At 44.4% G+C, this 16,302-nt stretch overlaps 1 protein-coding gene across 5 annotated transcripts in view; it reads left to right on the top strand.

Moving 5' to 3' along the window:
• ANO5 (anoctamin 5) overlaps positions 1 to 16,302 on the top strand; it is an 80,636-nt gene that overhangs the window by 31,657 nt on the left and 32,677 nt on the right. For all 5 annotated transcript variants that reach the window (XM_077287175.1, XM_077287176.1, XM_077287179.1 and 2 more), the window contains one exon: positions 11,880 to 11,996. In XM_077287175.1, the coding sequence (XP_077143290.1) occupies positions 11,880 to 11,996 (117 nt within the window). The remainder of the gene's footprint in view (positions 1 to 11,879; positions 11,997 to 16,302) is intronic.

Genomic DNA, 16,302 nt, shown 5'->3' with positions numbered 1-16,302 from the left:
TAACTATTGTAACTTTTACATTTTGAAGGAGTTTTCCATTTAAAAAAAAAAAAAAGCAGTTCTCAAATGATTGTATACTAAAAACAATAATCCAAGATGGTTCTCGCCCTTCTTGGGTTCAGTGGTAATTTCCCGCTGCCCCTGTCCCGGTCACTACAGCTCACATCATCCCTGCAGCCAATTCTGGAGATCATTTGTTCCGCTCCCAGAGACTACACTAGGTGCTGAGCTCAGTGATCAGCTGCAGCGGTGACGTGCGCTGTCACCAAAACAGAAAGTCCAGAACTGGAGCAGAGAACCGGTGTTGGATGAGGGGAGCGTGAATACAATCTGTTTTTTGTATTTTTTTATTTTTGTTATGTATCCAATCATTTGGGGTCCGTCCGTTTCTTGGAAGTAGAAAGCCCCTCTAAAACTGCCCATACGCACTAGAATAAATCCGTACTGCACGGAGTCAACCAAAATGCCAGACGGCTGGACATCTCCATCCAGGATCTCTGCAGACATGGGGCAGACCATACAACGTACAGACCAGATAAATCTATGGGCAAAAGGGTCCAGATTGACCGATTCTTATGTCATGTATGGGCTCTACTAAAGAGGGTCTGATTTAGTAAATACTTGTATCCGCCATGAAACCACATTTTGCAGCATCCTTTCTCATACACAAAGTCTGTGTCGCTCCGTTCCTATGTTTTTCCTCCTGAAAATGTTTCCGTAAATTGACAACTGGGTGTTTGGCTCTGTTCACATGTACATTTGGGATCTATTGGCATGGAAAGAGAAACGGACTTGTAAAAAAAAAAAAAAGATACTAAACAACTAAAAAGCATCTGTTATACTGATCAATACAAACTGTTCTCATTTCTAATTAGAAGTTTGGTTTCCTTTGTATCCTTTTTATTGTTTTCCCGCTTTGAACAGATCCATTTTTGACTCTGAATAAATCTACTTTTCAGACCGCGTGCTAGTGCCCCCCACCCCCCCCCAAAAAAAACTAACCTAAAATGGATACATTAAATGTCTGACATAATAGCTGACCAACCAATATGATCTGTTTCCTATAGATTGAAGGTGTTTAAAAATGAATAAATAAATAAAATTTGCTATTCATTTTTTTGGACGCACAAAAAAAGTTTGCAGACTTTTTTTTTTTTTTTTTTTTTTTTTTTAAACCCCCCCCCCGTCCAAATGTCAGATTGGAGAAGAAACAGATGCAAATGGATTTCTTTTTATAAAATCTAAAAAACCCTGTGTTGCATCTCCGAGCTCGAAATTCTGCAGTGTCCGGTCGTTGTGAACGATCAGTACATGACGTGGTGCCATATATCATCACTAGCGCATCTCGCAGCCCCTGGTGAAGCTATGCAGGGTCTAAGATTCCGCTGAAACCCCCCTGATCATGAACTAATAATAACATGGGTGCCATGTAATACCAGATTTCCCTTGCAGAGGCCAGCACTGACATGAGGTGCCACCAGCAGCTCAGAAAAAGCTCCCGTCACTTATTCTAACAATGGGGTTGAGTTCTGACTGCCCCTTTTTAAGTACAATTGTTTACAATGGTCTCTCTTATAAATCGGAACTGTCCAGAAATCCATATTCCAAACTCTGAAATTGGAGGCAGGAATGTTGATCCTGTGTGCTGGAAAATAATGAAACGTTAATAATTCTGCCGAGACGTTAGGATTTTCGGATCGCTTTATTACTATGACAGCGCTGGTGTATGTTATCCCCGTGAGCCGTCGGATCTTGCACCACTGTGGGACTCCGGAAACAGCTGTCATCTGTAGTGTTCTGTGGCTTCCCCACAACTTCTCTGAACCATCAATCTAGAAATGTATTTTATTTTTTTTCTTACGAGCTGGTAAAGTACAAGAACTTTTACTCTGAAGAGGCAAAACGCATAGGCTCTGTGCACACGTAAGAAAAGAGGTGCAGAATTTTCTGCACAAAATCCGCATCTCCTGGCAGAATCCGCAGCCGCAGATTTGCTGCGGAATTGATGCGGATTTTGTGCGGTTTTTGCCACTGCAGATTATTATCATGGAGGGGTGCAGAAACGCTGCAGATCCGCACAAAAGAAATGACATGCACTTCTTTGAAATCCACAGCAATTCCGCACTGATTTTTCCGCACCATCTGCACAGCTTTTTTTTTTTTTTTACCATTGAATAACAACATACTGTACATCACAGTGCGCATCCGCATCGTGTGCACATAGCCTTAATGGTTACAATATTGGCTCAGACTTGTAGTGATTACAAGTAGTCCAACTAATGGCAACATGGGATCTGACAAAAAACCTAGAGAGATGAACTGGAATGTACATTGTGTACGGAAAGTATTTAGATTTCAGTAAATGTTTCTTTTTCATTGCAGCCATTTGGTAAATTCAAAAAAGTTCATTTTTTTTTCTCATTAATGTACACTCTGAACCCCATCTTGACTGGAAAAAAAGCAGAAATGTAGAAATTTTTGCAAATTTATTAAGAAAAACTGAAATATCGCATGGTCATAAGTATTCAGACCTTTTGCTCAGACACTCCTATTTAAGTCACATGCTGTCCATTTCCTTGTGATCCTTGCAACCAGGCAACCCCCACACGTACTTATGCTGGCTAACTGATGTAAATCATTCAGCTGCAGCAAGAAAAACTAAATCTCCGAGCACTAAAAAATACTCGGAGGACAGCCGAGCGTGCTCAGGAAATCTCGAGTAACGAGTATATTCGCTCATCACTACTTATGACCATGTGATGTTTCAGTTTTTTCTTTTTTAATAAATTTGCAAAAATTAATACATTTGTTATTTTTCTGTCAAGATGGGGTACATTAATAAGAAAAAAAAAGCAACTTTGTTTAATTGCAGCCATCTGGTAAATTCAAAAAAGAGTGAAAAATTTAAAGGGGTCTGAATACTTTCTGTACCCACTGTAAGTTGGTGTGCATGCAACGTGTAGGCGCATGTTCACACTGGCCACTAAACAGTCAAAACCCAAGATAAAAACAAAATGGGAAATAACCTGCAGTAAATGGCAACAGTGCATGAACTAACTACCCTATGTAATTTTAACATAACGTTGATCAAAGAAACGTAAAGGCCATTCCACCGCGTCAAGGTGACCCTATTCGGGATGGTCCTAACTTCTAGTATTAAAACCTTTTACCATATGTCAAATGAAGTAAACTTGACGGTAGTGTCTTGTCTTCAGCACAGGGGATGATTTGATAGTATTTTGGATATAACCACGGCACACCGCACAGCGATCTGCCGGTAAAGGCTCCTCTTCAAGTAACTGGCAGCTGGCCCGTTCTCACAGCTACTTTCTCCCTGCCTGGTTCTCCACCTCCTCTATGACTTGTCTTCTACAATATGATCCGCAGTATTTTGGCCTAGCTCCTCTCACTTGTGCGACTTTCTCTAGATTTAATCATCTGCATCACAGGACAGTGGTGGTGAAAAGTTTTGAGTCTGACAAATATTTGCTGCTTCATTGTTTTTAGATCTATAATTATCAGCACTTCAGAAGATTTTACACTTTATACATACTTGTACATTAAGATTAAGTAAAGACTCAGTATTTCCAGAGCTAACCCTTAGTTCTCCTGACTTCTGTCCTTCATCCTGGCAGTTGGATATCGGCTTCTGGGCCAAATCGGGACTGATGACCTTTCATTCTTGTGTAATCGGTGTTAGAGACTCACAATATCTGTAGTTTCATTTTTGTCCTCCCACTTTTTAAGGATCAACCAAATGTTTCCAATGGGATTGAGATCTAGGCAGTCTCCTGGTCGTGGACCCAAAATTTCAATGTTTTGCTCATGATCACGAGCCTCTTTAGAGACCAATGCCGCAAGGCAAAAGTGAAAAAAAGCATTGTTCACTCCAAATTGCTCCTGGATCATTGGGAGAAGTTGATCTTGTAGGATATTAAGATCATGGCCGTTTTCTTATGAAAAATTGTGAGTGAGCCCCCTCTATGGATGAGAAGCCCCCACACATTAATGATTCAGTTTTTCCAAGAGCCCCAAAGTATGTTTTATCATGGTGCTTGCAACACGGTAACATGTTAACTACTCATTACATCATATTTATCCAAGTTTTTCCTCCCAGTCTTCGGGTATCTTTCCCTCCTCTCGGCGTGGCCTTGCACTGAAGATCTCGCAGTGGCGGCTTTGCATTTTCTGGTGTTTTGCAGGCAGCCGCTGCCTTGGATCCATATTGTCAGACAAGGCTGAATTGTGCTGGCAAGGGGGAAGCGGCGAGGCTGCCGTTTTTGTTGACAATCTCTGAGGTTCGAGTACAAGGAGGCCGAGGGCTGTGGTTGGCTCAGCGCTTGTTATTTTCTAGGATTCGGACACAGAATGTTTTTTGTAATACTTTTTCCAGTGATGGAAGATAAATGTTTAGCTGCGGCCACAAGCACATTCATGGGGTGGAAGCCTGATAACTTTTTTTTTTTTGCTCGTTTGTTTGTTTGTTTATGGTTCTATCTATATGTTCGCTTGAGATTAATAGATGGAAAAGTTCCCAACACCCAGAAGCTGCAGGGACAGACCGGTCCTGTAAAGCTATTGCTGCACTTGTCTTTGAAAGAGCAACATGCGCATGTAAATAGTCTATAGGGGTGAAATCCTGCTGACAGTTCCATTTTATTGCAATAAACTGCTGGGTGCTATAATCAAGTTTATTTTCTCTACCTTTATATATTAACAAGCCCCAGACATTTTAGCATCAAGTAATAAAATGACATGTCAAAGCGCATGAATGTACCAGAATGCAAGCAGCCAACGACCGTTTCGCTAAAGGCTTTGTCACTGGAGCATTGCTTAAAATGGTTGCCTATTTTGTCGTGCATTGTTTTTACACAAAACAGTACTTTTTTTGAATAATGTTAAAAAGAACAAAAAAAAAAAAAGGCAGAAAAGGATGGGCACTAGTGATGAGCGAATATACTCGTTACTCGAGATTTCTCGAGCACGCTCGGGGGTCCTCCGAGTATTTTTTAGTGCTCGGAGATTTAGTTTTCCTTGAAGCAGCTGAATGATTTACATCTGTTAGCCAGCATAAGTACATGTGGGGATTCCCTAGCAACCGGGCAACCCCCACATGTACTTATGCTGACTAACAGATGTAAATCATTCAGCTGCTTCAAGGAAAACTAAATCTCCGAGCACTAAAAAATACTCGGAGGACCCCCGAGCGTGCTCGAGAAATCTCGAGTAACGAGTATATTCGCTCATCTCTAGTGGGCACATTATGATACATTTACTATACTTCATGCTACAAATTGGCCTAACGGATCTAGCAAACCGGGAAATCTGGCCCAAACTGACAGAGCTAAAATCACAGTTTTTTCGTGATTTGAAGCTTTATTGGATGGGCACCGAGAAAAAAATGTTACTACATAATCTTTTTTTTTCTTCAATTTTTGGACTTCCCAGTGGCTTCCTGAAGCTTGTATTATTGCCAATTGCACACACTCCACTGCATTGTGCACACTCACACGCACGTACTCTACCACATTGTACGCACTCGCTCACACTCCTGTTACGTGCATGCAGCGTCTTCTTCACCTTGAGGACAGATATTCTAGGAATGCTGACCTCCTCATTCAGGTTTCTGCTGCTCTTGGTGATACCACGGCTTGTTGCTACTCGCAGAACACGTGGTGTTATGGCACTGATAAACAGGAAGGATCTGATTCAGCAAGGAATCTGAATTCCTTCTCTTTTTCTAAATCCTTTAGGCCGGAGCTCTAAACTAGATCTAAAATGATCACTACTAGGCGGATGAATTAATATATGCCGCCTCGTACATGGAGAACGTATAGTTGGTGCTCTCTAATAAGGAAGAAGACCATTGCTTAAAATGTTTTTTTTTCTGTCCCATTTTTATTTTTACGTTATAGATGTTCCCCCAAATTTAAAGTGCTCTGGTGACTCTCTTCCAAATTGACCCCTCATCCCAATTCTCAGGAAGGCGTGGCTTGGATGAGCGCTCCGGTATATGGCGAAGTCAGAGGAAGGCTATGTGCACACGTTGCGGATTTTGCTGCGGTACAGTACCATGTAAACCTATGGAAAACGCAATCCGCAGTGGCCATGGTGCAGAAAATACCGCGAGGAAACGCTGCAGGTTACATTCCGCAGCATGTAAATTCTTTGTGCGGATTCCGCAGCGGTTTACACCTGCTCCATAATAGGAATCCACAGGTGTAAAACCGCTGGTGGAATCCGCACAAATTCCGCATAAAAACCGCGGTAAATCTGCAGGTAAAACGCAGTGCCTTTTACCTGCGGATTTATGAAATCCGCTGCGGAAAAATCCGCAGCCCTCAAAAATACATGTGCACATACCATAAGAGTCCTCTGGACAGACTGGAGAGCTGCCTGATCCTTAATCTCCAGACATCATCTGTTCGGAAAGAGTCGGGTGGCCCCCATTACACATCGGACGAGATCCGTTAATCCGGCCTAAATCTGCAGGTTTGGCCAACTTTAAGTTCAACTCCAAGATCATATTCCAATATGTAATAGGTATAATAATAGTAGTAAATACCTCCAATTAGAAATGTTGTATAGTTCTTCTGATTAGCTATATCTCTTACCCAATGTGCAGGACATTGTAGTAGCTTGGGTATCCATGGTTACGACCACTGCTATAGTGAGTTACTGATCGTAGCCTTGGATACCCTAAGCTACTGAAATGCCCTGCACATGGGGTAAGCGGCATTGCGAATCTGAAGAACTATACTAAATTTCTAATTAGAGGTATTTGCTACTATTATTATACCTATACTATTATTATACCTATACATTTTGGGATGGGATCTTGGAGATGGGAATACCCCTTATTGTATGTGATGGACCTTTTTAGGCCAGGTACACATAATGCTTTATACAGGCCACAATACCTGGATTGACTTCAGGGCACATATGAGGCTGTAAGTTCGGGACTGGAGACTTGGGGTCAGTCCGGACATTGCAGTCTGTATACAGAGCGGTGATGCTGCCCTTGTGTACCTGGTCCTAGAGTGAAGCTTTTCAAAGAACATTTCTTCCTATGAATTTAAAGAAGTTTTTACACCCTATACCCAGAGTAGGGCTGGGGGCAACAGAGCAAGACCCACGGATTCCAGGAACATGAGTCACTTTGCTTTAGGCTGCACTCTCTGCACTTGGTATACTGCTTACAGTCCCTGAGTTGTCTTCCTCTATAAGTTTTAGCCATTGATCGTCAGCATTAAGTGCTACATTTTTTATGAGCCACCACGCCATATTTGTTTTTTTTTTGTTTTTTTTTTATCCTTGAAGTCAAAAGCTGAATCCCATATTCAAAATGTGGCTTTACAATGGATTTATAGAAGGCTAATACATTGCTATCACATTTTGCATTTTCTTTGTTTATACAGCTCAAAATCTTATTTGCTTTCTCGGCTCCTTCCTGACACAGAGCATTGCTGCTCAGCTCATTAGTAACCAATAATCATGAATCCTTCTGTCCGTAGTTTTATTCTATTATTTATGGTATGGTATGGATTGTATGACTTCATCAAAAATATTTATCTTCCATTTTCTAGTCCATTTTATTATATACCGATTTCCAAATCCTTTTGATTTTCAATGGAATTTGAGGAATACAGTGGCATGTAAAAGTTTGGGCACCCCTGGTCAAAATTACTGTTATTGTGAACAGTTAAGCAAATTGAAGATGAAATGTTCTCTAAAAGAGCTAAAGTTAAAGATCACACATGTCCTTTGTATTTTAGGAAAAAAAAAAGTATTTTCATCTTTCACATTTTAAAAATTACAAAGAAGGTAAATGGGCCAATGCAAAAGTGTGGGCACCCTTTGAGATTTGTGTACTCAGATAACTTTGACCAAGGTTACAGACCTTAATTGGCCTGTTAAGGTTATGGCTTGTTCACTATCATCATTAGAAAAGGCCAGGTGATGCAAATTTCCCAGCTTTATAAAAACCAGCCTCCTCTAACCTTGTGCCAAAAAACAGCAGCCATGGGTTCTTCTAAGCAGCTGCCTAGCGCTCCGAAAATAAAAATGGGGGAGGCCCGCAAACCAGGAGAAGGCTATAAGAAGATAGCAAAACGTTTTCAAGTTGTCCTTTCCTCATTTCGAAAATGTAAGTAAGAAATGGCAGTTACCAGAAACAGTGGAGATCAAGATAAGATCTGGAAGACCAAGTAAAATTTCAGTGAGAGCTGCTGGTAGGATTGCTAGAGAGAAAAGTCGGAATCTCCGCTTGAGTGAAAAAGACCTTCAGAAAGATTTAGCAGGCTCTGGAGTTGTACATTGTTCTACTGTTCAGAGACACCTGCACAAATATAGCCTTTGTGGAAAAGTCGTCAGAAGAAAACCTCTACTTTGTCCTCACCGTAAGATTCAGCATCAGAAATATGCAAAAGAACATCTAAACAAGCCTGATGCATTTTGGAAACACCTCTTGTGGACCACAATGATTAAAGGTATGTATGGAGATAAAAAAGCACAATTTCAGGAAAAGACCATCTCGCCAACCATTAAGCATGGGTGTGGAGCAATCATACTTTGGGGTTGTGTTTGCAGTCAATGGCACATGGAACATTTGACAGGTAGAGGGGAGAATGGATTCAATGAAATTTCAGCAAATTCTTGATGCAAACAAAACTCCGTGTGAAAAAGCTGAAGGTGAAAGAGGATGGCTTCTACAAATGGATTATGATCCTAAACACACGTCAAACTCCACAATGAATGACCTAAAAAGGCGCAAGATGAAGGTTTTACAATGGCCCTCACAGTCCCCTGATCTGAACATAATTGAAAATGTGTGGCTAGAGCTCCATATTGCAGCGGATGCAAGACGACCAAGGAATCTCACAGAACTGGAGGAATTCTCCAGGGAAGAATGGATGAAAATCCCTCAAACAAGAATTGAAAGACTCTTTTGTCTGGGTACAAAAATCATATACAAGCTGTGATACTTGCAAAAGGGGGAGCTACTAGGTACTAACCATGCAGGATGCCCATGGTGTATATATAGTAAAATACCAAGGCAATGTGTCATCTGTAGCTTTAGGCCTTTCAGAGATCATTTCATCAAGTTGCTTAACTGTTCACGATAACAGTAATTTTGACCAGGGGTGCCCAAACTTTTACATGCCACTGTGTGTCTTTTCCATGGGTCTAGGCTAGGGCATAGTCCTGCATCCCTCGCCACCAAGTATAATGTTACCCATCAGCTCCCTTCTTTCCCCCCAGAATGAGAGGTCTAAGCATTGGAAGATATTGTGTTTTATAGGTAGAAATTCTGACATTTCTAATTGCTCCACAGAAATGGCACAAGCAGGGTCTATTCCTGAAGAGTCGACTACGGGTAAAAAAAAATGGTTTTATTTGCTGAGGTGTGAAATTTAAACCAAAAAGTGTGGTGTGAACAGCTTGTTGAGAAGATTCCTCCACGGGGAGTTCTCTGATTCTGAGATGCCCTCTGTTTGCATGGAATGGTGCCCGTGCCCCTCTGCCCCTACATTTGGGAAGGTTGAGCGGTGAACTTGGCGATCTCCAGCTGTCCCATTAAGAATGAACAGACCAGTGATGCACATTCCCGGCTTTGATTGTCAGCTCCGGTGTACAGAAAGCTTGCTGTGAAAATGCATGTAAACCGAGGGGTCCAAAATACTCTCCACTGCTACCCAGTGCTTTCGACTATATTTGGATAGGTAGTCACTATGATGAGGGTCTGACCACTGGCGGACGCAGGCAGAAGGAGGCCCCTGTGCAAGAACAGATGGGCCCTTTGCAGGCCAATAGCTCCTCGTAATACACAATTCCACCGGATTTGGAGCTGGATGTGGCCCCGTACCTCTTGGTGCAATCTGCGGCTGCCAATGAGATGTCCGCCTGTGGGTCTGACCTCTATCAAAGCTGAAAATGTTGAACACTGTTTTAGTGCAGCATGGCCCCGTTCATCTGTGCTGTATACCAAGAGCTTCTTCAGAATGGAAAGCTCCTTTAAGCACAGAGTGCTGCTCTTCAGAAGACCGGCTCAGTAAAAGGTCCGAGACCATCTTCAGTCTCTGAAGCACTGCGATTTCCTATGCCATCGATGGGGGTCTCTGCATCCGGACACCCACCATAAAGCTATCCGACGATGTTTTCTAAAGGTGCAGTGACTCCTTACACCAGGGGCAGTGGCTCGGATCACTCCATCATGGAACAGTGCAGTAAAAGTTTAGGTTCTATTGCAGTCCCAAGTAAATGTGCACAGACGTTACATTGTGTCCTGACGTGTAGCTGTAATTTCTGTCTGGTCTCGGCCTCGGTGTACAATTTCCAACAAGCGGCTTTTCTTTTTATACTATGTTTGCATTTCTTTTGGCTACTGTGCCTGGAAACTTTAGTCTGGTCTCCGCAGGGTAACGTTTTCCTCTTGGGGGTTGAGTTTCCAGAGTTGTAGACTTATATATTGTGTCCTTTTTTCTTTTTTTTTCCTTCCCTTTTGCTCTTTAACTAAAGTAATGACCCGATCCCCTGGCGCGGAGCCTTAGCAGTTATCAGGCAGCTCATTATTTACCTGTGTCGCTGGCAGATCCGAGGTGTTACGTTCCAGGCTGGCATTCTGCCAGGCTCTGCGATATACCGAGGATCGGGTGTTGCTAGTGAGGCCTCTGTGTAGCAGATCAAAAGAGCAATGTATGATCCTTAAGGGGAATTTGTCACTTGCCATTATTATTTAATATTCATGCGTTGTGATTTTTTATTTATATATTTATTTTACCTGGTGTAAATGCTGCTGCTTTCCTGAATCCGGCGTTGTTTTCCTTTTGTTCCTGCTCCTCTCCATTCCTGAGATATGGCCCCTTCTTTCCTGTATATAAATCTTGCCTTGTTTTCCAAGTGGGTGTAGACTAAAGGAGACGCCCACAGAAAAGGTTTGAGGACCACACCCACGTGGCTAACAAGACTGGCATTATATACAGGGAAGAGAAGGTCATATCTCAGGAACAGAGAGGAGCAGGAACAAAAGAAAAACAGCGCCGGATTCAGGAGAACAGCAGCATTTACACCACTAAAAAATTAGATATTTATCATGCATAACCGGTTCCCTTTAAAGCAGTGTTCCCCAAGTCCGGTCCTCAAGAGCCACCGACAGGTCATGTTTTCGGGATTTCCTTAGTATTGCACAGGTGATAATTGCATCACCTGGACAGGCAAGCATTCAATCACCTGTGCAATACTAAGGAAATCCTCAAAACATGACCTGTTGGTGGCTCTTGAGGACTGGACTTGGGGAACACTGAGATAGATATATAGATATATAATATTTTAGTATAATATTTTTTTTTATTTATTTTTGCTACTGGGAAACAGCAGGGGGTCTTGTTTTGCTGTAGATGTATTTAGCACGTTATCTTCTGCTGTAGAGTCTATATCAGAAAATCCTGTGAATGGCACAGCTGTAAAATTATAACATTCTGGGAGTCTGCGGTCACCACTAGGGGGCGCTCATTGCGAGTGGATTTATACAGCACCCATGAACTCCAATGAATCCACCTTAATAGGGTCCCAATCTTCCGGGGGGGATGTCGGGATGACTCCTCCCTACACCTCATCACTTGCCCATTGGTGGGGGGGCATTGGTCACCCGTATGAAGCAGACTGCTGTAAGCCAAGTGATGCCCTCTTCCTTTCCGCCGTCTGTGTGTGTTTATTGCCTGTGTTTGTGCAGGGTCGCTGCATGCTCCTCCATGTAACACATAGGACACTACAACCTCTTGTTTCCTTGCAGTGCAGTGACACATTGCGGTGCGTGCAGGGGTCTCGTTGCCCACCCCGCTCTTCTTCCAGGTCCTGACTTTGCCTTTTTATCTCCACAGATAGATAAGCATCACCACAGTAAAGATTCCGTCTTCTTCCGCGATGGCGTCCGGAGAATTGATTTTGTTCTTTCCTATTTTGATGAAACAACCAAAGATCTGGACCGGCGAAAAGCTGTAAGTTAAAAAAACAAAACAAACAAAAAAAAAGCCAAATATTGGACCCCCACAAATCTGATATTGATGACCTATCTCGCCCCTTTAAGGATCTGTCCAGATCTTGTGTCTGTCGCACATCTGATCTCTTCTTCCGAAGTGCCACGACATTCGTTTAATCTGGCTCCAATTAGCGGTTAATCCCGCTTTCTGGATTACTAGATGTACGTAGAATAATGGAGGGTGACATTATGTACTGGTCTTATGTATTAGAGTTCTGTGCTGTGTTATTGGATGTCGGATTAAAGGAATGATGCTTTATTATATATCTGATACAGTGTGTAATAATCGCCGTCCTTCCTCCCATCGCCCTCCCTTACTCGGCGCTGGCTCTTGGCCGGCTGCCATGCTGCATAACGGCAGAGACGGGCGGCTCCGAGCTGATTGTAGATGCTGCAGAAGGAGCCGCCGAGTCCATTCACTTCTATGTGACTAAAGGCCCCGTTTCACATAGCGAGATCGCTAGCGAGATCGCTGCTGAGTCACAAGTTTTGTGACGCAACAGCGACCTCAGTAGCGATCTCGCTATGTGTGACACGTACCAGCGATCAGGCCCCTGCTGCGAGATCGCTGGTCGTGTCGGAATGGCCTGGACCGTTTTTTGATCGTTGAGGTCCCGCTGACATCGCTGAATCGGTGTGTGTGACACCGATCCAGCGATGTCTTCACTGGTAACCAGGGTAAACATCGGGTTACTAAGCGCAGGGCCGCGCTTAGTAACCCGATGTTTACCCTGGTTACCAGCGTAAATGTAAAAAAAACAAACACTACATACTCACCATCTGATGTCCGTCAGATCCCTTGCCGTGTGCTTCCTGCTCTGACTGAGATCCGGCCGTACAGTGAGAGCGCAGCACAGCAGTGACGTCACCGCTGTGATCTGCTCTCACTTTCCGGCCGGCAGACAGTCAGAGCAGGAAGCAGACGGCAAGGGACCTGACGGACACCGAAAGGCGAGTATGTACTGTTTGTTTTTTTAGGTAACCAGGGTAAACATCGGGTTACTAAGCGCGGCCCTGCGCTTAGTAACCCGATGTTTACCCTGGTTACCCGGGTGCTGCAGGGGGACTTCGGCATCGTTGAAGACAGTTTCAACGATGCCGAAGTCGTTCCCCTGATCGTTGGTCGCTGGAGAGAGCTGTCTGTGTGACAGCTCCCCAGCGACCACACATCGACTTACCAACGATCACGGCCAGGTCATATCGCTGGTCGTGATCGTTGGTAAATCGCTATGTGAGACAGGGCCTTTAACGTGCAGATTTTGGTTCAAGTGGACATTTTAGCTTCCAGCTTTCCGAGAAGCTGAGATATGGGGCGCTGTTTGAGGATCCACATTGTGTTATAGTGTAGCTCAATGGCGCCAAAGAAGTGACTGCAAACTATGGAAATCTCCGGACCCCCAATTAATATCTATGACATGATGGCGGCCATACACATTGGTTGAATATTGGCTGAACCCTTTAACTTCTGGATGTCAATCTTATAATGGATCTCATGTTCTTTTCCGAAGGATTGGGCATATTGGGATTCAACATGCCTGATCGTTTTATATAGGAGAGAGGCCAACACCAGAGGCGTCTGACGTACCCATCATCCTCTCTGTTCACGCTCGAGCATGAATGTGTATGAGGGAAAATGGATGAATAGATATCTAGTGAAAAAGCATTTGTCTATCAGCTATTGCATGTGAATGGCCGCCTTATGGCTGGGGCTAATGTGGATGCTGAGAATGACACAGGTCACAGGGCCAAAGATCGCTATGTGCTAATTCTAATCTAGAAGAATGGGGTCACATTGAGACCCCCTAGCGTGCCACGTCTCCAACAAGCAAAATGCAAGTTGGCCCCACCCTAAGTTTTTGCAGTTCTCTAGTCCCTAAGGACTTTAATGTGACCCCATTGACCTGTATTACGCAGAGGCATACAGCGATCCTGTCCCAGCCTTACCCTTAAAAGCAGCATCCAACTAAACTGGATGTTTGTGATTGAAATACACAGATCTGCATGGGAGCTGTATACACAAAACAGGTAGTGATTTGTAGTCGCTGTTTGCTAAGCTGCTTCAGGTGATGTTTTAGATGCAGTCGGACAATAAAAATGAGGTTGATTGCCAAAGTGTATAATCCTAGTGACGCTTCAATGTAAAAGTCAGAAATCTGCACAACAAGGTCTAAGAGGCGACATTGCAGCCACAATAGAGCCAGGGAGCAGCGGACCTGTGGAGGGATCCCAGCCATTACAGAGCCAGGGAGCAGCGGACCTGTGGATTCATCCTGGCCATTGCAGAGCCAGGGAGCAGCGGATCTGTGGAGGGATCCCGGCCATTGCAGAGCCAGGGAGCGGCGGACCTGTGGAGGGATCCTGGCCATTTCAGAGCCAGGGAGCAGCAGACCTGTGGAGGGATCCTGGCCATTTCAGAGCCAGGGAGCAGCGGACCTCTGGAGGGATCCTGGCCATTTCAGAGCCAGGGAGCAGCGGATCTGTGGAGGGATCCCGGCCATTACAGAGCCAGGGAGCAGCGGACCTGTGGATTCATCCTGGCCATTGCAGAGCCAGGGAGCAACGGACCTGTGGATTCATCCTGGCCATTGCAGAGCCAGGGAGCAGCGGACCTGTGGAGGGATCCCGGCCATTGCAGAGCTAGGGAGCAGCGGATCTGTGGAGGGATCCCGGCCATTACAGAGCCAGGGAGCAGCGGACCTGTGGAGGGATCCCGGCCATTACAGAGCCAGGGAGCAGCGGACCTGTGGATTCATCCCGGCCATTACAGAGCCAGGGAGCAGCGGATCTGTGGAGGGATCCCGGCCATTACAGAGCCAGGGAGCAGCGGACCTGTGGAGGGATCCTGGCCATTGCAGAGCCAGGGAGCAGCGGACCTGTGGATTCATCCTGGCCATTGCAGAGCCAGGGAGCAGCGGATCTGTCGAGGGATCCTGGCCATTTCAGAGCCAGGGAGCAGCGGACCTGTGGATGGATCTCGGCCATTGTAGAGCCAGGGAGCAGCGGACCTGTGGAGGGATCCTGGCCATTTCAGAGCCAGGGAGCAGCGGACCTGTGGATGGATCTCGGCCATTGCAGAGCCAGGGAGCAGCGGACCTCTGGATGGATCTCGGCCATTACAGAGCCAGGGAGCAGCGGACCTGTGGAGGGATCCCGGCCATTACAGAGCCAGGGAGCAGCGGACCTGTGGATGGATCCCGGCCATTGCAGAGCCAGGGAGCAGCGGATCTGTGGATGGATCCTGGCCATTACAGACCCAGCATCTGGTCACCGTTCATTTCCAGATACAAGGTTTTGTGCACACGCAGATTTTTCATCATAAAAAAAGAAAATACTTTTTCTAGTAGAAACTGTTTCAGGCAACTTTGGGAAACTTTTGGAAAAGTTTCTTGTTTTTGATGAGTTGTGTGTTTTGTTTTTTTTGTGTGTTTTTTTTTGCTTGTTTGTTTTTTTTTCCTTCTGATTGGACAGTGCCTAGTTTAGCGTGGACTCCACCAGGAGCCGCTTCAAAGAAGGAAAATGCACTTTTTCTTCCACCAAATGATTGAACACGAGCAGCCAAGTGCTTTTTGGATAGCCATAAATAGGAGTTTTTCAAGCGTTTTTCTACTTGTTTTTTTGTTTCCTATAGTGCAAATCTGCTTAAAAAAATAAAAAGTAAAAAAAACCACATAAACCCAACTTGTGCACATAACCCAACTGTGCCATCACCCGGCTGTGTTTTTATGTGACCTGTGTCTGTTTCCTGCAGTGATGTCTATGCACACCCCGCACGGCAGTGACATAAACCACAGGAAGTTCCCGACCCTGAGATATCTGTTTATTATGTTTATTTCTTTTGGGTCGGGCACTTCCTGTGGTTTATATCGCTGCTGTGCGGGATCACCGGAGTCGGCGTGTCCCTATCTGTATGGCATCTGCCAGCGTTGGCGATTCATCCACTGTCTTATGACTTCTCTTATTGCTGGCTGCACCCCAGGACCCAAAAGATGACCCTAGGTTCACATGGCCACATTGCAAGTAATGAGTGCAAATCAGAAGTGACTCTTCCAAGGTATTGCAACATTTTTAACTACTTATTGTCACATACTCATTGCAAACTCTTAAATCATAAGTGACATGATGCCATATTTGACTGGGGGGGTCATCATTTATCCCATCGAAACACCGACGCTTGGACAGACCCCCATTATAAGTCGTATAGTGGATCCCGCACACTGTCATGGATTCCCTTATAAATGGAAACCATAATGCAGACACAAAGCTGA

Source organism: Ranitomeya variabilis, chromosome 2 (genome assembly GCF_051348905.1).
Source record: "Ranitomeya variabilis isolate aRanVar5 chromosome 2, aRanVar5.hap1, whole genome shotgun sequence".
NCBI lineage: Eukaryota > Metazoa > Chordata > Amphibia > Anura > Dendrobatidae > Ranitomeya > Ranitomeya variabilis.
The sequence above is the reverse complement of the archived record's forward strand: the minus strand, read 5'-3'. Positions and strand labels throughout refer to the sequence as shown.